Source organism: Anolis sagrei, chromosome 7 (genome assembly GCF_037176765.1).
Source record: "Anolis sagrei isolate rAnoSag1 chromosome 7, rAnoSag1.mat, whole genome shotgun sequence".
NCBI lineage: Eukaryota > Metazoa > Chordata > Lepidosauria > Squamata > Dactyloidae > Anolis > Anolis sagrei.
In genome coordinates, this window is record NC_090027.1 from 43,717,876 (window position 1) to 43,738,319 (window position 20,444).

At 46.9% G+C, this 20,444-nt stretch overlaps 1 protein-coding gene across 1 annotated transcript; it reads left to right on the forward strand.

Annotated features, from left to right (window-relative positions):
* Positions 1–5,221: 5,221 nt before the first annotated feature.
* Positions 5,222–20,215, forward strand: CXCR5 (C-X-C motif chemokine receptor 5). The gene is made up of 2 exons (XM_060787501.2): positions 5,222–5,293; positions 19,046–20,215. Exons 1-2 carry the CDS (start codon positions 5,252–5,254, stop codon positions 20,213–20,215), a joined length of 1,212 nt encoding a protein of 403 aa, XP_060643484.2. The 5' UTR covers positions 5,222–5,251.
* The last annotated feature ends 229 nt before the right edge of the window (positions 20,216–20,444 follow it).

Here is a 20,444-nt window from a genome sequence, read left to right on the forward strand (position 1 = left end):
GCAACAACGGAATTGAACCAGTCTTGGCACACAGTTCTCCCATGACCAACAGAAAATACTGGAAGGGTTTGGTGGGCATTGTCCTTGGGTTTTGGAGTTGTAGTTCACCTACATCTAGAGAGCACTGTGGACTCAAATAATGATGGATCTGGACCAAACTTGGCACGAAGCCTCAATATGCCCAAGTATAAACACAGATGGAGTTTGGGGGAAATAGACCTTGACATTTCAGAATCGTAGTTACTGGGATTTATAGTTCCCCTACAATCAAGGAGCATTCTGAACCCCACCAGTAACGGAATTGGGCCAAACATCCCACACAGAACCCCCATGACCAACAGAAAATTCTGTGTTTCCTGGTGGTCTTTGGTGACCTTTCTAACACCCCCCTCGTGACCTCCCCCCCCCCCCCGGTATTGACTTCCCAGGTTGAGAAATGCTACCTTAAGGCCATCCAGTCCAACTCCCTTCACCAGGGCAAGAAAACATAATCAAAGTCCTCCTGACAAAGGGCCATCCAGGAATTCACACCCACACATATATGTATATGACAGATGCAGTATCAAAGATCTGAAAGGGACTCCTAAAGAAGGACAATGATATGTTGCATGTTCCAGAGTAGGCAAACCAGACACTCTCCACATCAACACTGACAAAGAAACAAGAAGAAATACTGTTTACCCACAAGCAGAAAGACATGACAGATATTAGAAACCAACACTTTCTCATTACTTTATTTTCCAGATCACCAGACCGGGCCACAGCAACACGTGGCAGGGGACCGCTAGTTATATATATATATGTGTGTGTGTGTGTGTGTTGTTCATTCGTTCACTCGCCTCCGACTCTTCGTTACCTCATGGACCAGCCCACGCCAGAGCTCCCTGTCGGCCGTCACCACCCCCAGCTCCTTCAAGGTCAGTCCAGTCCCTTCAAGGATGCCATCCCTCCATCTTGCCCTTGGTCGGCCCCTCTTCCTTTTGCCTTCCACTTTCCCCAGCATCATTGTCTTCTCTAGGCCTTGCTGTCTCCTCATGATGTGGCCAAAGGACTTCCTCTTGGTCTCTAGTCTCCTTCCCTCCAGTGAGCAGCCGGGCTTTCTTTCCTGGAGGATGGACTGGATGGATCTTCTCGCGGTCCAAGGCACTCTCTGCACTTTCCTCCAACACCACAGCTCAAAAGCATCTCTCTCCCTTCACTCAGCCTTCCCTAAGGTCCAGCTCTCACATCCGTAGGTGACTACAGGGAAGACCATGGCTTGGACTAGGCAATGGATCTTGGTTGCCAGTCTGATGTCTCTGCTCTTTACTCTTTGATCGAGACTGGACATTGCTCTCCTCCCAAGAAGGAAGCGTCTTCTGATTTCCTGGCCACAGTCTGCATCTGCACTCATCTTTGCGCCTAGAAATACAAACCCTGTCACGGCCTCCACATTTTCTCCCTCTATTTCCCAGTTGTCAATCATTCTTGTTGCCATAATCTTGGTTTTTTTGATGTTTATATATATTGCATTTGAATTCATACAAGAAAAAAAAAAGGAAAAAAGGATGGATTTTAATCTATTTTTAAATTTTAAATCTATTTTGTTGAATTTATACAAAAGAGAAAAAAGGAGGCAGTTTAATCTATTTTTTAAAAGTAATTTCTGTGCAGTTGAATTCATAGAAAGGAGGGGAAAAGTTGGTGGTTTATTTAAAAATTTATATAATTTTTTGCATTTGAATTCATACAAGAAAGAAAGGAAAAAAATATAAAAGGATGGATTTTAATCTATTTTTTAATTTTAAATATATTTTTAATCTATTTTGTTGAATGTATACAAAAGAGAAAAGGAGGCAGTTTAATCTATTATTTTAAAGTAATTTCTGTGCAGTTGAATTCATAGAGAGGAGGGGGAAAGTTTTATTTAATTTGTTATTAAAGTTGGCAGTTGAATCTATTTTAATGATTTGATTTTTTTTTTTGCAATGGTTTTTAATCACCTAATCATCTAATCACCTCTCAACAAAAGATTGCCCCAGGCACTGCCAGGCCATCAAATGCTAATCAAGGTGGTCAGTTGAAACATTCACACCTAGCTCCAGCAGACAAGAGTCCTTTGTCCCACCCTGGTCATTCCACAGAGATATAAACCCTTTTTCCTAGTTCCAACAGACCTCACTACCTCTGAGGATGCTTGCCATAGATGCAGGCGAAACGTCAGGAGAAAATGCCTCTAGACCATGGCCATATAGCCCGAAAAAACCTACAACAACCCAGTGATTCTGGCCATGAAAGCCTTCGACAAGGCCTTCTTCTGTCTCCTTCTTCAGGATTCCATTTGTGAGCCATCACCAGGTCTTCTCCTTGTCAACTCCCAGCAGGTCCAACCAAGCCAGAGAGGTCTCAGCTGAGATTGGAACCAAGAGCACCTAACCCATTAGTGTTATGGAGAAGCAAACCAAAACAAAGTCTATACTGGCTCAGCCAATGCCCAGGATAAAAAAGACCGTGGTGGATGCTGCTGATTCTGGACATCTATCAACAAGTGGGCTACAGAATCAAAATAACAATCACAAAAGCGGCAGAAATATACAATGCCAGAAAACCATATTATTATTATTATTATTATTATTATTATTATTATTATTAGGTTCTTGTGGGTTTTTTCGGGCTATATGGCCATGTTCTAGAGGCATTCTCTCCTGACGTTTCGCCTGCATCTATGGCAAGCATCCTCAGAGGTGTGAGGTCTGTTGGAATTAGGACAATGGGTTTATATATGTGGAATGGCTGGGGTGGGGCAAGGAGCTCTTCCCTGCTGCAGTTAGGTGTGAATGTTTAGCTGATCACCTTCATTAGCATTTGAAGGCCTGCCTGAGCCTGGGAAATTCTGTTGCTGGGAGGTGTTAATCTGTGCCTGGTTTTTTCCTCTCTGTTGTTTAGCTGTTATAATTTTAGAGTTTTTTAACACTGGTAGCCAGATCCTGCTCACCTTCATGCCCCCCCCCCCCCCCGCTGAAATTGTCCACATGCTTGTGGATTTCAATGGCTTCTCTGTGTAGTCCGACAATTTCAGCGGGGGGGGGGGGGGACATGAAGGTGAGGAGGATCTGGCTACCAGTGTTAAAAAACTCTAAAATTATAACAGCTAAACAACAATTTCATCATTGGTGGAGTTCAAAATGCTCTTTGATTGTAGGTGAACTATAAATCCCTGCAGCTACAACTCCCAAGTGTCAAGGTCTATTTTTTTTGAGTGAAGGACACACATTGGGTTGCTAAGTGTATGTTGTTCAAATTTGGTGTCAATTCCCCCAGTGGTTTTTGAATTCTGTTAATCCCACAAACGAACATTACATTTTTATTTATATAGATGATGATGATGATGATGATGATGATGATGATGATGATGATGATTAGACTCCATCAATGGCTGCCTTGACTTTGCAAGACCTGTTCCTCAGGGAAATCTCGTCCAACAAGTGGGGACAAAAGAGCTCCTTGACCCAGCCTAGAATTTGCCATGTCTTAATTAGTAGTGGTCCTCAACCTTCCAACACCGCAACCCCTTATGACACTCCCTCATATTGTGGATTTTCGTTACTACTTCACAACTGTGCTTTTGCTCCTGTTATGAATCATCATGTAAATATCTGATATGCAGGGTGTATTCTCATTCACTGGACCAAATTTGGCACAAATACCCCATATGCCCAAATTTGAATACTGGCGGGGTTGGGGAGAGATTGTCATTTGGGAGTGGAAGTTACTGGGATTTGTAGTTCACCTACAATCAAAGAGCATTCTGAACTCCACTGACAATGGAATTGAACCACACTTGACACACAGTTATCCCATGACCAACAGAAAATATTGGAAGAGTTTTGGAGTTGTAGTTCACCTACATCCAGAGAACACTGTGGACTCATACAATGATGGATCTGGACCAAACTTGGCACAAAGACTCAATATGCCCAAATGTGAGCACTGGTGGAGTTTGGAGAAAATAGATATTTGGGAGTTTGTAATTGCTGGGATTTGTAGTTCACCTACAATGAAAGAGCATTCTGAACCCCACCAATGATGGAATTGAACCAAACTTGGCACACAGAACTCCCACGACCAACAGAAAATACTGGAAGAGTATTGGAGTTGTAGTTCACCTACATCCAGAGAGCACTGTGGTCTCAAACTTGGCATGAAGACTCAATATGCCCAAATGTGAACACTGGTGGAGGTCGGGGAAAATAGAATCTTGACATTTGGGAGTTGTAGTTGCTGGGATGTATAGTTCACCTACAATCAAAGAGCATTCTGAACCCCACCAACGATGGAATTGAACCAAACTTGGCACACAGGACTCCCATGACCAATAGAAAATACTGGAAGGGTTTGGTGGGCAGTGTCCTTTGGTTCTGGAGTTGTAGTTCACCTACATCCAGAGAGCACTGTGGACTCAAATAATGATGGATCTGGACCAAACTCTACACAAATACTCAATATGCCTAAATGTGAACATTGGTGGAGTTTGGTGAAAATAGAATCTTGACATTTGGGAGTTGTAGTGGCTGGGATTTCTAGTTCACCTACAATCAAAGCACATCCTGAACCCCACCTATGATAACATTGGGCCAAACTTCCCACACAGAACCCCCACGATCAACAGAAAATACTGGAAGGTTCTGGTAGGCATTGACCTTGAGTTTTGGAGTTGTAGTTCACCTCCATCCAGAGAGTACTGTGGTCTCAAACAATGATGGAGCTGGACCAAACTTGGCATGAATACTAAATATGTCCAAATGTGAATACTGGTGGAGTTTGAGGAAAATAGACCTTGACATTTGGGGGTTGTAGTTGCTGGGATTTATAGTTCACCTACAATCAAAGCGCATTCTGAACCCCACCAATGATAGAATTGGGCCAAACTTCCCACACAGAACTCCCATGATCAACAGAAATTACTGTGTTTTCTGATGGTCTTTGGTGACCTCCCTTGTGACCCCTTCCAGGAGTCTTGACCCCAAGGTTGAGAAACGCTGTCTTATATGTAAGCCGCTTTGAGTCCCCTTCGGGGTCGAGAAAGACGGGGTATAAATAGGGTCAATAAATAAATATAGCAAGAGTAATGGGATAATTTTAGAAACCCACTACTTCATCTCCTTTTGGTGATGGAAATGGCTGAATTTGCTTTGCAAATGAGCTTGAGTAGTGCATGTTGCTCATCTGGATCTTCCTCACTTGCAGTCCTTCAAGACGATCCACACAAGCCATGGCCGACTATAGCATCGCCATGGAGGACATCATGGACATGGTATGTTTGGGGTCTTGAAGGGGGCAAGCGGGAAGGGGCAGGAGGGTGGAGGATGTGGGCTTAAGGCTCCCCAAGGGCCCCTCGAGGCTCCCGGGAAGCTTTGGGGACCCTTCATGCTGCATCTCATAGGGAATCTTTCCACGGTTTCGGCTGCAGAACTACATCTCCATTTATATCATCCCAGGGTTAATAAGGGAACTTGTGTATGTGTGCAAACATCAGGCAGGCTTTTATGTCAGTGGTGCATCCACATTTGCTATTGCAGACACAGGGAGGAGGGAGCAAGCTTGTTTTCTGCTTCCTTGGAGACTAGGATGCAATGGAGCAATGGCTTCAAACTACAAGAGAGGAGATTCCATCTGAACACGAGGAAGAACTTCCTGACTGTGAGAGCCGTTCAGCAGTGGAACTCTCTGCCCCGGAGTGTGGTGGAGGCTCCTTCTTTGGAAGCTTTTAAACAGAGGCTGGATGGCCATCTGCCAGGGGTGCTTTGAATGCAATATTCCTGCTTCTTGGCAGAATGGGGTTGGACTGGATGATGGCCCAGGAGGTCTCTTCCAACTCTAGGATTCTATGATTCTGTGATTCTATGAGAGCTGTTCAGCAGTGGAACTCTCTGCCCTGGAGTGTGGTGGAGGCTCCTTCTTTGGAAGCTTTTAAACAAAGGCTGGATGGCCATCTGTCAGGGGTGATTTGAATGCAATATTCCTGCTTCTTGGCAGAATTGGGTTGGACTGGATGGCCCAGGAGGTCTCTTCCAACTCTTTGATTCTATGATTCTATGCTCTTTGGGCTTCTTTCCAAGCACTGCTTGGACCGATGCTGGCCGACGTCTCTCCCAATAGCCTCCCATCCAAGCTCTGCCCATGCTTAGCTTCCCAACGCTGGCACTTCCAGACGTATTGCCCAAAGTGGCAACCATGCAAGGCTGTAGCAATGTCTCCCTCTTTATAAGAACCTTGCCTTTCCCAATGAATTCCTTCAAAATCTGGCATCACCTAACACATCGGCTCAGCCCATGCAAGTACAGGTGGGGCATCACCAGAAAAGCTTTGGCTCCGTGGAAAAGAAGGGGAGCAGGATACAAATCAGGCATCTGCAAACTTGGACCCTCCCGATAGGTGTTTTGGACTGCAACTCCCACCATTACTAACAGCCTCAGTCCCTTTCCTTTTCCCCCTCAGCAGCCTGGGTCTCTGTCCTTTTCATCCTTGGCAACCTCAGTCCCCTTCCTTTTCCCCCTTGGCAGCCTCGGTCCTTTTCCTTTCCCCCCTCTGCAAACTCAGTCCCTTTTCTTTCCCCCTAGCAGCCTCGGTCCCCTTCCTTTTCCCCCTTGGCAGCCTCAGTCCCTTTCCTTCTTCCCCTCGTCAGCCTCAGTCCCTTTCCTTTTTCGCCCTCAGCAGCCTCAGTCCCCTTCCTTTTCCCCCTTGGCAGCCTCGGTCCTTTTCCTTTTCCCCCTCGGCAGCCTCAGTCCTTTTCCTTTTCCCCCTTGGCAGCCTCGGTCCTTTTCCTTTTTCCCCTCGGCAGCCTCAGTCCCTTTCCTTTTCCCCCTCGGCAGCCTCAGTCCCCTTCCTTTTCCCCCTTGGCAGCCTCGGTCCTTTTCCTTTTTCCCCTCGGCAGCCTCAGTCCCCTTCCTTTTCCCCCTTGGCAGCCTCAGTCCCTTTCCTTTTCCCCCTCGGCAGCCTCAGTCCCCTTCCTTTTCCCCCTTGGCAGCCTCGGTCCTTTTCCTTTTTCCCCTCGGCAGCCTCAGTCCCTTCCCTTTCCCCCTCGGCAGCCTCGGTCCTTTTCCTTTCCCCCTCGGCAGCCTCAGTCCCTTTACTTTCCCCCCTCTGCAAACTCAGTCCCTTTCCTTTCCCCCTCGGCAGCCTCGGTCCCTTTCCTTTTCCCCTTTGGCAGCCTCACTCCACTTCCTTTTCCCCTTTGGCAGCCTCAGTCCCTTTCCTTTTCCCCTTTGGCAGCCTCAGTCCCTTTCCTTTTCCCCCTCGGCTGCCTCAGCCCCTTTCCTTTCCCCCCTGTGCAACCTCATTCCCCTCCCTTTTCCCTTCGGTAGCCTCAGTTCCTTTCCTTTTCCCCCTTGGCAGCCTCAGTGTCTTCTCTTCCCCTCGGCAGCCTCAGTCCCTTTCCTTTTCCTCCTCGGCAGCCTCAGTCCCTTTCCTTTTCCTCCTCGGCAGCCTCAGTCCCTTTCCTTTCCCCCCTCGGCAGCCTCAGTCCCTTTCCTTTTCCTCCTCGGCAGCCTCAGTCCCTTTCCTTTTCCTCCTCGGCAGCCTCAGTCCCTTTCCCCCCCTCGGCAGCCTCAGTCCCTTTCCTTTCCCCCCTCGGCAGCCTCAGTCCTTTTCCTTTTCCTCCTCGGCAGCCTCAGTCCCTTTCCTTTTCCCCTTGGCAGCCTCAGTCCCTTTCCTTTCCCCCCTCGGCAGCCTCAGTCCCTTTCCTTTTCCCTTTTGGCAGCCTCAGTCCCTTTCCTTTTCCCCCTTTGCAACCTCAGTCCCTTCCCTTTTCCCTTCGGCCGCCTTAGTCCCTTTCCTTTTCCTCCTTAGCCAGATAAGTGGCTGTGGGGGGAAAAAAGAAAGGGGCCCGAGGCTGTTAGGAATGGTGGGAGTTGCAGTCCAAAACACCTGGAGGGAGGGCCCAAGTTTGCCCACTACGACTAAGAAGTGACCCAGGGAACAATGAGAACACGGTAAGGACAAAGGTTCTTCCTGTGAGCGAATTGCTGGGAAATTTCATTTGGGGAGTGGGGCGGTATCCTTGTCTCAGTGCCCCCACCCCTTGAGCGCTGGACCCCTAACCAAGGGGTGCCAGGAACAGGAAAGCAGAAGGGGCTCCAGGTGAGTAAAAATGGGGCGGAGGGGAAGAAGAAGAAGAAGAAGAAGAGGCGGGCCGGATGTGGCGGTCGGTCGGGGTGCAACAGGAAAGTCTTCGCTGCAGAAGTGGTCGGGTTGGTACTTTGCAGTTTGGTGAGATTTCCGCTGAACGCAGGACCCCAGAAGACCACAAGCCAGTCTCCTGGGAGGGGAAAGGGCAGAGTTTTCTTCATGTAGATCATCATGATAGAGGAAGGGAGCAAAGCCCGGAAACAGGCTTTGAAAGAGCAACCATTTGTACATACCAGTGGTTCCCAACCTTTTCTTGACCAGGAACCACAGAACTAGGGGCCACTTTGACCAGGGGCCACTCTCCAACATTGGTACCAAAAGGGTTACCAATCAGTTTTTGGTAAACTTTAGATTCGGTTTGGTTATTTGGGGTGCAGATTCAGAAAACTGCATTGGATAGACCACATCAGCTCTAGTTTCTGATATTTATTTATTTATTTATTTATTTATTTAAATAAATAAATAAATAAATAAATAAATAAAAATAGTTTCTGATACAGAACATATGCTACCCAGTAGTCACCATCTGTGGTGCAGATTCAAGAAATCTGCATTGGATAGACCACATCAGCTCTAGTTTCTGATACAGAACATATGCTACCCAGTAGTCGCCATCTGTGGTGCAGATTCAGAAAATTGCATTGGATAGACCACATCAGCTCTAGTTTCTGATACAGAACATATGCCATCCAGTAGTCGCCATCTGTGGTGCAGATTCAGAAAATTGCATTGGATAGACCACATCAGCTCTAGTTTCTGATACAGAACATATGCCATCCAGTAGTCGCCATCTGTGGTGCAGATTCAGAAAATTGCATTGGATAGACCACATCAGCTCTAGTTTCTGATACAGAACATATGCTACCCAGTAGTCGCCATCTGTGGTGCAGATTCAGAAAACTGCATTGGATAGACCACATCAGCTCTAGTTTCTGATACAGAACATATGCTACCCAGTAGTCACCATCTGTGGTGCAGATTCAGAAAACTGCATTAGATAGACCACATCAGCTCTAGTTTCTGATACAGAACATATGCTACCCAGTAGTCGCCATCTATGGTGCAGATTCAGAAAATTGCATTGGATAGACCACATCAGCTCTAGTTTCTGATACAGAACATATGCTACCCAGTAGTCGCCATCTATGGTGCAGATTCAGAAAATTGCATTGGATAGACCACATCAGCTCTAGTTTCTGATACAGAACATATGCTACTCAGTAGTCACCATCTGTGGTGCAGATTCAAGAAAACTGCATTGGATAGACCACATCAGCTCTAGTTTCTGATACAGAACATATGCTACCCAGTAGTCACCATCTGTGGTGCAGATTCAGAAAACTGCATTGGATAGATCACATCAGCTCTAGTTTCTGATACAGAACATATGCTACCTAGTAGTCACCATCTGCTCACCCAGAGAAAACTATCTATCTATAGCATAAGGAAGGGTTTGGTGGGCATTGACCTTTGGTTTTGGAGTTGTAGTTCACCTACATCCCGAGATCACTGTGGACTCAAACAATGATAGATCTGGACCAAACTCGACACGAATACTCAATATGCCCAAATGTGAACACTGATGGAGTTTGGGGAAAATAGCATCTTGACATTTGGGATTTGTAGTTGCAGGGATTTGTAGTTCACCTACAATCACGAGCATTCTGAACCCCACCAACAATAGAATTGGGCCAAATCTCCCACACAGAACCCCCATGAGAGCCACAGCAACGCGTGGCAGGGGACGGCTAGTCTATATAAATAAAAATGTAATGTTCATTTGTGGGATTAACAGAACTCAAAAAACACTGGACGAATTGACACCAAATTTGGACACAAGACACCTAACAACCCAATAAATGTCATTCACTCAAAAAAAATAGATTTTGACATTTGGGAGTTGTAGTTGCTGGGATTTATAGTTCATTTACAGTCAAAAAGCATTCTGAACTCCACCAACAATGGAATTGAACCAAACGTGGCACACAGTTCTCCCATGACCAACAGAAAATACTGGAAGGGTTTGGTGGAGAGTGTCCTTTGGTTTTGGAGTTGTAGTTCACCTACATCCAGAGATCACTGTGGACTCAAACAATGATAGATCTGGACCAAACTTGGCATGAACACTCAATATGCCCAAATGTGAACACTGATGGAGTTTGGGGAAAATAGACCTTGACATTTGGGAGTTGTACTTACTGGGATTTATAGTTCACCTACAACCAAAGAGCATTCGGAAACCCAACAAAGATGGAATTGAACCAAACTTGGCACACAGAACTCCCACGACAAACAGAAAATACTGCAAGGGTTTGGTGGGCATTGACCTTGAGTTTTGGAGTTGTAGTTCACCTACATCCAGAGATCACTGTGGACTCAAACAATGATGGACCTGGACCAGACTTGGCATGAATACTCAATATGCACAAATGTGAAGTTTGGGGGAAATAGACCTTGACATTTGGGAGTTGGGATTTATAGTTCACCTACACTCAAAGAGCATTCTGAACCCCACAGACGACAAAATTGGGCCAAACTTCCTACACAGAACTCCCATGCCTTGAAGAGATTTGATGGCGCGAGCCTCTCTCCAATCTTGCATTCTCTCCCTTGCGCCAAGCATGCCTGCTCTCCTCCCTCCACATGGAGTCTCAGAAACACCCCCCCCCCCCCCCAATGATGGATCTGGACCAAACTTGAGATATTCAATATGCCCAAATGTAAACACTGGTGGAGTTTGGGGAAAATATACCTTGACATTTGAGAGTTGTGGGCCAAACTTAGAGAAATTACTGTGTTTTCTAGTGGTCTTTGGCGACCCCTCTGACACCCTCTTGTGACCCCTCCAGGGGTCGCGACCCCCAAGTTGAGAAACGCTGCAATAAGACATTTTACTCTATTCTTGCAAAAGGGAGACACAAACAAACAAAGCTTAGCACACTTTCATGCTGATGCAGTGGGTTAAACCGTTGAGCTGCTGATTGAAAGGTCAGTAGTTTGAATCCGGGGAGTGGGGTGAGCTCCCGTTGTTAGCCCCAGCTTCTACCAACCTAGCAGTTCAAAAACAATAGGTACCTCTTTGGCAGGAAGGTAACGGTGCTCCATGCGGTCATGCCAGTGGCCACATGGCCTTGGAGGTGTCTACGGGCAACGCCGGTAAGCACCAACACCCAGAGTTGGACACAACTGGACTTAATGTCACGGGAAAACCTTTCCCTTTACTAGCAGTACTAATGGGACCGAGGCACAATTTGGGATTTAGAACGTGCCCGGCGTGTGCAACAGGGACATATGATGCACACATGTAAACACACCCAGTGAACTGATAGGGACCACAGCTAGTTAATGTTTTCAATGAGTTTTTTTACAAGCTATTGTAAGCAAGGATTTGGGCCATGGTCTACACCAGGCATGGTCAAACTTGGGCCCTCCCTCCAGGTGTCTTGGACTCCAACTCCCACAATTCCTTTCTTTTTTCCCCTTCAGCCACTTAAGGAAGGGGCCTCTCTTCTCTCTCTCTCTTAGGCGATCCCTCATTTTCCGAGGATGATTGTCTTCCAATATTCTTGTGGGTCCGTATGTGGCTATGGAGCCTTCTTCTTGCTCTGCATCTTCTTCCGCAGTGAGGGCATCGGTTTCCAGGTGGAAGGCGGTCTTGGTCGGGGTTGGCTTGACGCACCTTCCTCTTGGCACGCTTCTCCCTTTCGCCCTCCATTCGTGCATCTTCAAATTCTGCAGCACTGCTGGTCACAGCTGACCTCCAGCTGGAGCGCTCACGGGCCAGGGCTTCCTAGTTCTCAGTGTCTATGCCAGAGTTTTTAAGGTTGGCTTTGAGCCCATTTTTAAATCTCTTTTCCTGTCCACCAACATTCTGTTTTCTGTTCTTGAGTTCAGAGTAGAGCAACTGCTTTGGGAGACGGTGGTCGGGCATCCGGACAATGTGGCCGGCCCAGCGGAGTTGATGGCAGAGGAACATCGCCTCTATGCTGGTGGTCTTTGCTTCTTCCAGCACGCTGACGTTTGTCCGCTTGTCTTCCCAAGAGATTTGCAGGATTTTTCAGAGAAAGCACTGATGGAATCGTTCCAAGAGTTGCATGTGACGTCTGTAGACAGTCCACGTTTCGCAGGCATAGAGCAGAGTTGGGAGGACAATAGCTTTATAGACAAACACCTTGGTCTCTCTATGGATGTCCCGGTCCTCAAACACTCTCTGCTTCATTCGGAAAAATGCTGCACTCGCAGAGCTCAGGTGGTGTTGTATTTCGGTGTCGATGTTGACTTTGGTGGAGAGGTGGCTGCCAAGGGAGCGGAAATGATCCACATTTACTAACGTTACACCATTAAGCTGTATCTCTGGCATTGGAGAGAGATTGGCTGGTGACTGCTGGAACAGAACTTTGGTTTTCTTGATGTTCAATGACAGGCCGAGCTTCTCGTATGCTTCTGTGAAGGTGTTTAGAGTGGCTTGTAGATCTTCTTCTGAATGCGCACAGACGATGTTGTCATCAGCATACTGGAGTTCTATAACAGATGTTGTTGTAACCTTGGTTTGGCTTTCAGTCTGCTGAGGTTAAACAGCTTGCCATCTGTCCGATAGATGATTTCCACTCCGGTGGGAAACTTCCCATCAACAAGGTGAAGTATCATAGTGATGAATCATAGAATCATAGAATCAAAGAGTTGGAAGAGACCTCATGGGCCATCCAGTCCAACCCCATTCTGCCAAGAAGCAGGAATATTGCATTCAAATCACCCCTGACAGATAGCCATCCAGCCCCTGTTTAGATGGAGAATAAAGGGGCCTGAGGCTGTTAGGCATGGTGAGAGTTCGAGTCCAAGACACCTGGAGGGAGAGCCCAAGTTTGCTCACGCCAGCTCTAAGAGACAGCCACTTGCATGTTCTGGTGTCATATACTCAATTAGAACCTAATGAAGATTGGGGGCGACTACTTCTTTTTTTAAAGTTATTATTGACATTCAGGATGGGGACATTATTCTTTTTTGCATGCCAGTGGTTGGTCTTCCCGCATAGCAGGGGGGTTGGTCTAGATGACCTTCGGGATCCCATCTGATTCTTTTGATTCTGGTATCACCACATTTGCAGAGGGTGCATATTCTGGTGAATGTCCGAGGGAGATCCCCCCAAATTAAAGGATGCCCGCCTTCTCTCTCCCACTTGCAGTGCATTTGCAGCTAAATAGGAAGTGAAACTTTTGCAATTTGTTTTCCGCAAACACCTGGCTGTGAGTGATTAGTGATATCCGAACAGAGAGAAAATCTCTCCCCGAGAGGATGTTGCGGTTTAGGCTTGCTGAAGAAGAAATTGGGCCAAAACCTTGGCCCTGCGAGAGGAAAAGAAGGCTGTGTGGCTCTCAGGAAGGAATGCCGTGGTACCAAAACGTGATCCAGATGGAATATCAGAATAGAGAGAGAGAGCGTTGCCCAAACCATGTTTTCACTTTTGGCTTTGGATTGCAATCTCTGGAGGACTAATTTACTTTGAAGCGCACACATGCATGATTGCAACATTATTATTTTTATTTATTTATTTAATAAATAAATAAATAAAATAATGGACTTTGGTTTTGGACTTCAACTCTCTGAAGAGAATTCTCTATTTTTAGAGATGGTCCAATGTTGCACATCATTAGTATATACACTCGCCTTGCTATGGCTTTGATAGAGAAGGATATGGCTCTTTCACAGGTGCGGGCAGGTAACCCTGTTTTTGATAAAAGCTCCCAACTTACTCTGCCTATCAACAGACATGCTTATAGCCTTTATTGCAGCACACACACACACATAGCCATTCTTGTAAGCTGCTCCGAGCCACAGGAGAGTGGCAGCATATTAGTTCGAATAATGGTCCAACGTTCGGCAGCCAGGCTGTTAACAGGAGCGGCACTCAGGGAGCATACCACTCCTCTGTTGCGCCAGCTCCACTGGCTGCCAATCTGCTACCGGGCACAATTCAAGATGCTGGCTTTAGCCTATAAAGCCCTAAACGGTTCTGGCCCTACCTACCTCTCCGAACGCATCTCCTCCTATGAACCGACCAGGACATTAAGATCGTCTGGGGAGGCCCTGCTCTCGGTCCCACCCGCTTCGCAGGCGCGGTTGGCGGGGACGAGAGACAGGGCCTTCTTGGTGGTGGCCCCTCGGCTATGGAACGCCCTACCTGTGGACATCAGACAGGCCCCTTCACTGCTGGCATTCCGGAGGAAAGTCAAGACTTGGCTTTATGAACAAGCGTTTGGCTAAATAATGCAATGAAATACAGTAATACGGTACAATTGATCACAGGAATTGGTATAAGGGATTATGATTACGGATTCTGATTCTGACTTGTTTGCTGAGGCATATATTTAGGATTATGATTATGATTGTTTGACCTGATGTTTTGTATAATGTGTTTTTTAACTGCCTTCTTGTTGTTATTGTGTTGATCTTTACTATGTAAACCGCCTTGAGTTGCCATTTTGGCTGAGAAAGGTGGTATAGAAGTAAAGCAAACAAATAAATAAATAAATAAATAAAAAACAAACAAATAAATAAATAAAGGTATGTATATAGATATGGCGTAAGGAAGAAAGTCTTGTTTTTTTTAGGGAAATTGTCAACTTCCATGAAGGCAGGTCAACAGAACCTGTGGATAGGGACAGCAGGAAAGTGTGTTTAGCTTTCTTTGCCTATGGCCAGAATTGAGTAAAATGTCTTCCTGACTCACCAACAAGCTTTTCTTCTTGATGCCAAATAGATATATCTATATAAATAAAAATGTAATGTTCGTTTGTGGGATTAACATAACTCAAAAACCACTGGACAAATTGACACCAAATTTGGACACAAGACACCTAACAACCCAATGTATGTCCTTCACGCAAAAAATTTCGATTTTCGCATTTGGGAGTTGTAGTTCTTGGGATTTATAGTTCACCCACAATCAAAGAGCGTTCTGAACTCCACCAATGATGGAATTAAACCAAAGGTGACACACAGGACTCCAATGACCAACAGGGTTTTATGGGCATTGACCTTAAGTTTGGGAGCTGTAGTTCACCCACATCCAGAGAGCACTGTGGACTCAAACAATGATGGATCTGGACCAAACTTGGCACGAATATTCCATACGCCCAAATATGCACACAGATGGAGTTTGGGGAAAATAGACCTTGACATTTGGGTGTTGCAGTTACTGGGATTTATAGTTCACCTACAATCAAAGAGCATTCTGAACCCCACGAACGACAGAATCGGGGCAAACTTCCCACATAGAACCCACATGACCAACAAAAAAATACTTAAGGCCATCCCGTCCAACTCCCTTCACAGGGCAAGAAAACGTAAACAAAGCCCTCCAGATAAAGAGTCATCCAGCCATAGAGATAGATAGATAGATAGATATGATTCACTCAGATATATAGTATCCTAGATTTGAAAGGGACCCCAAAAGAAGGACAATGATAAGTTGCCTGTTCCAGAGTGGGCAAACCAGACACTCTCCACATCAACACTGGCAAAGAAACAGCAAGAAATACTGTTTGCCCACAAGCAGAAAGAAATTACATGTATTAGAAACCATTACTTTATTTTCCAGATCACCAGACTGGGCCACAGCAACGCGTGGCAGGGAGACGGCTAGTATTTAATATAAAAATATATAAAATTAGCTGTACCTGCCACGTGTTGCTGTGGCCAACCTTCCCTCCCTTTCTCTCCTTCCTTTCCTCCTTCCTTTCCTCCTTCCTTCCTCTCTTTTTTCTTTCCTTCTCTCCTTCCTTCCTTTTCCTCCTCTTCCCTTCCTTCCCCACTTTTCTTTCACTTCCCTTTCTCCCCTTCCTTCTCAACCTATTCTTGGACTGCAACTCCCAGCAGTCTTCCTGATCAATCTGTCTACCTACTATCTATCTCTATCTAATCTATCTATCTGGAGGATGGCTGGGAGTTGCAATCCAGGAATAGGAAATTGGAAATATGCCGGGCTTGGAATGCTCTCAAAGAAATTCAAGGAGAAGATTCATCTTGGAAGCAGTGCATTTGGAGCATCCTCCTCCTCTCCTAAAGGGCCTGGTCTAGGGGATGCTGGGAGCTGTAGTCCGGAAGAGAGTGTGGATATGCTGTTGTGTGTTTTGTTTGCCAGGGGAGTTGTTTTTGCGCATGTGCTGTAGCATCTTTTTGTTTTTTTGGCTTTTTAAGTCTCTTCCGCTGTGTTTCTCAGTGTTTTTCTGAGTGATGGTCACTCGTTGGCCTGAGAGGAGCATTGTGTCCAAATTTGGTGTCAATTCGCCCAGTGGTTTTTGAGTTATGTTCATCCCACAAACGAACATTACATATATATATAAAGATACTAGCTGTCCCCTGCCACGCATTGCTATGGCCGACTCTGGTGGTCATGGGGGTTCTGTGTGGGAGGTTTGGCCCAATTCTATCATTGGTGGGGTTCAGAATGCACTGTGATTGTAGGTGAACTATAAATCCCAGCAACTACAACTCCCAAATGTCAAGATTCTGTTTTCCCTGAACTCCACCAGTGCACACATTTGGGCATATTGAGTATTTGTGTAGAGTTTGGTCCAGATCCATCATTGTTTGAGTCCACAGGTGAACTACAACTCCAAAACTCAAGGTCAATGCCCACCAATCGCTAACAGTATTTTCTGTTGGTCTTGGGAGAACTGTGTACCAAGTTTGGTTCAATTCCATCGTTGGTGGGGTTCCAAATGCTCTGTGATTGTAGGTGAACTATAAATCCCAGCAACTACAACTCCCAAATGACAAAATCAGTTTTTTTGAGTGAAGGACATATATTGGGTTGTTAGGTGTCTTATGTCCAAATTTGGTGTCAGTTCGTCCAGTGTTTTTTGAGTTCTGTTAATCCCACAAACGAACATTACATTTTTATTTATATAGATTAGCTATACCCGCCAGGCTTTGCTGTGGCCAACCTTCCCTCTTTCTCTCCTTCTTTCCCTCCTTCCTTCACTCACTCTTTCCTTCCTTCCCGTCTTTCCTTCTCTTCTTCCTCCCTTCTCTATCTCTTTCCTTCCTTTCCCCTTTTTCTTTCTCTTCTGCTGTCTCTCTTTTCTTCCTTCTCTTTCCTTCTTTCCTTCCCTCCCTCTTTATCTTCCCCCCTTCCTTCACTCCCTCTTTCCTTCCTTCTTTCCCTTTTTTATTTCCTTATCTCCTTCCTTCCTTCTCTAACTTTCCTTCCTTCCCCCTCTTCTTTTCTCTCCCTCTTTCTCTCCTTTCTTCCTTCACTGCCTCTTTCCTTCCTTCCTTCCTTCCTTCCTTCCTTCCTTCCTTCCTTCCTTCCTTCCTTCCTTCTCTCTTTGCTTCCATACTTCCTTCTCCCTTTCCCTCTTTCTTTCTTTCTTTCTTTCTTTCTTTCTTTCTTTCCCTACCTCTTTCTTTTCCTTTTCTTTCTTTCACTTTCTTTCTTTCTTTTCCTCCCCTTCCTACCCTCTTTCTTCCCTTTTTTCTGTATTGTCATTTAGCTTTTCGTCATTTAGCTTTTTAGGGCTTTTAAAGTCCCTTCTGCGGTGTTTTTCAGTGTTTTTATGAGTGCTGGTCACTCGTTGGCCTGATACGTGTCTTGTGTCCAAATTTGGTGTCAATTCCCCCAGTGGTTTTTGAGTTCTGTGAATGCCACGAACATTACATTTTTATTTATATAGATTGCATCTCTATTTATTCAAGTTACAGCAAAGGGTATCGGCATGTCTACGGATACCTGCAAAGAGCAGCATTATTGTATTGTCGAAGGCTTTCATGGCTGGAATCACTAGGTTCTTGTGGGTTTTTTTGGGCTCTAGGGCCATGTTCTAGAGGCATTCTCTCCTGACGTTTCACCTGCATCTCTGGCAAGCATCCTCAGAGGTAGTGAGGTCTGTTGGAACTAGGAAAATGGGTTTATATATCTGTGGAATGGCTGGGGTGGGGCAAAGAGCTCTTCTCTCCTGGAGCTAAGTGTGAATGTTTCAACTGATCACCTTCATTAGCATTTGAAGGCCTGCCTGAGCCTGGGAAAACCTTTTGTTGAGAGGTGTTAAAATGTGCCTGGTTGTTTCCTCTCTGCTGTTTTGCTGTTGTAATTTTAGAGTTTTTTAATACTGGTAGCCAGATTTTGTTCATTTTCCATGGTCTCTTCCTTTCTGTTGAAATTGTCCACATGTTTGTGGATTTCCATGGCTTCTCTGTGTAGTCTGACATGGTGGTTGTTGGTGTGGTCCAGCATTTCTGTGTTCTCAAATAATCTGCTGTGTCCAGGTTGGTTCATCAGGTGCTCTGCTATGGCTGACTTCTCTGGTTGAAGGAGTCTGCAGTGCCTTCCATGTTCCTTGATTCGTATTTGGGCAATGCTGCTGCGTTTGGTGGTCCCTATGTAGACTTGTCCACAGCTGCATGGTATACAATGGTAGACTCCTGCAGAGGTGAGAGGATCCCTCTTGTCCTTTGCTGAACGGAGCATTGGTTGGATTTTCTTGATGGGTCTGTAGATTGTTTGTATGTTGTGTTTCCTCATCAGCTTCCCTCTGTGGTCAGCGGTTCCCTTGATATCTGGCAAGAACACTTTTCCTCTGGGTGGGTCTTGGTCTTGACTCTCGTGGCTTCTTCTCGGTGGTCTTGCCACTCTTCTGATGTCTGAGGTGGAGTCTCCATTGGCCTGGAGAGCCCAGTTGAGGTGGTTCAGTTCATCTTGGAGGAGGTGGGCTTCGCAGATTCTTTTTGCACGGTCTGCAAAGAGCAGCATTCTTCTCTATCAAAATTATAGCAAGGCTAGGAAATACGAATGGTTGTTCTTTTGACCCACGTTCCTTTCCGTCTTTTCCCCAAAGCCCAAGCCTTAATGCCTTCCCTTCTCTCTCCCTTCCCATCACAGTACAATTATAGTGAGCTGGACAACGAGGGGAACTACTCCGACTACATCTGCGAAGAGGAGCCCGAGTCCGGGGCGCATTTCTTCAAGTTCCTGGTGCCGGCGGTCCACTTGCTGATCTTCCTCCTGGGCGGCCTGGGCAACCTGCTGGTGATGGTGACCCTGTGGCGCTACCGCCGGGCGCGCACCTCCACGGAGGTCTTCCTCTTCCACTTTGCGCTGGCCAACCTGCTGCTGGTGGCCATGTTCCCCTTCGGGGCGGCCGAGAGCCTGGCCGGCTGGGTCTTTGGCACCGTCCTCTGTAAGGTCCTGAGCGCCACCACCCGGGTCAGCTTCTACAGCAGCAGCCTGTTGCTGGGGTGCATCAGCGTGGACCGCTACCTGGCCGTGGTGCATGCGCTGCGCACCTTCCAGAGGCCGCGCTCCCTCTCCGTCCACCTGACCTGCCTGGCGGTCTGGCTGATGTCCATCTTGCTGGCTATGCCCGACCTGCTTTTCACAGAGGTCTGGCCCGAGAACGGCAACCTCAGCATCTGCTACTTCAAGAAGTACGGTGCGCAAGGTGTGCGCTCCTGGCTGGCCACCCGCTTCCTCTACCACGTGGTGGGATTCTTCCTCCCCGCGGCCGTCATGTGCTTCTGCTACGCGGCCATCGTCAGGATGCTCTGCCGCTCCCAGCGCTTGCAGCGGCAGAAGGCCGTCAAAGTGGCCATCCTGGTCACCTGCGTCTTCCTGCTCTGCTGGGCCCCCTTCCACATTGTCACCTTCTGGGACACGCTGACCAGGCTGGCCCCTGACTCCTGCACACATGGGTACGGCCTGGCCATGGCCATTGCGCTGACCGAGCTATTGGGCTACAGCCACTGTGGACTCAACCCGTTCCTTTATGCCTTTGTGGGCGCCCGCTTCCGCCATGACGCCTGCCGGGTCCTGCACGACTTGGGCTGCCTGAGCCAAGGCGCCTTGCAGAACGTTCTGGGTTCGCGAGGAATAGAGAGCACCACGGAGACCACCGGATCCAACAGCCGCCATGGGGCCTCACCTTGCGCCATGAATCCTTTGACCCCTTCGTCTTTGGGCTCGTCTTCCCCCCCAGTGGCCACTGGGCAATGGCTCCGTGCGGACACCCAAGACCCAGACCAGCCAATGCTTCCAGACCAAAGCTTGGCCTAGGAATGAGACTCACCTGTCGCCTTCCTGGAACCGAAGTGTCCAGTTCCTTTGGTGGGACAAACCATATCCTTGCTCCGTTGGCCCGGAAATCCATCCTCAGAGGTGGCTTAGGAACCTGCCTTTGCTTATGGCCACCAGGGTCTTGCTTTCTAGGTCACCTGCAGAATTGGCAAACGCAATACAAAGGGAACTTGACCTGTTCTGCTTCCCCATTGGTCTTTTCCTGAGC

What these genes read in the sequence shown, in the direction of transcription:
- CXCR5 (XM_060787501.2), top strand. Translation starts at nt 5,252, where the DNA reads ATGGCCGACTATAGCATCGCCATGGAGGACATCATGGACATG. An exon ending in TGGAGGACATCATGGACATG is followed by an intron (nt 5,294 to 19,045) that starts GTATGTTTGGGG and finishes TTCCCATCACAG; the next exon opens with TACAATTATAGTGAGCTGGA.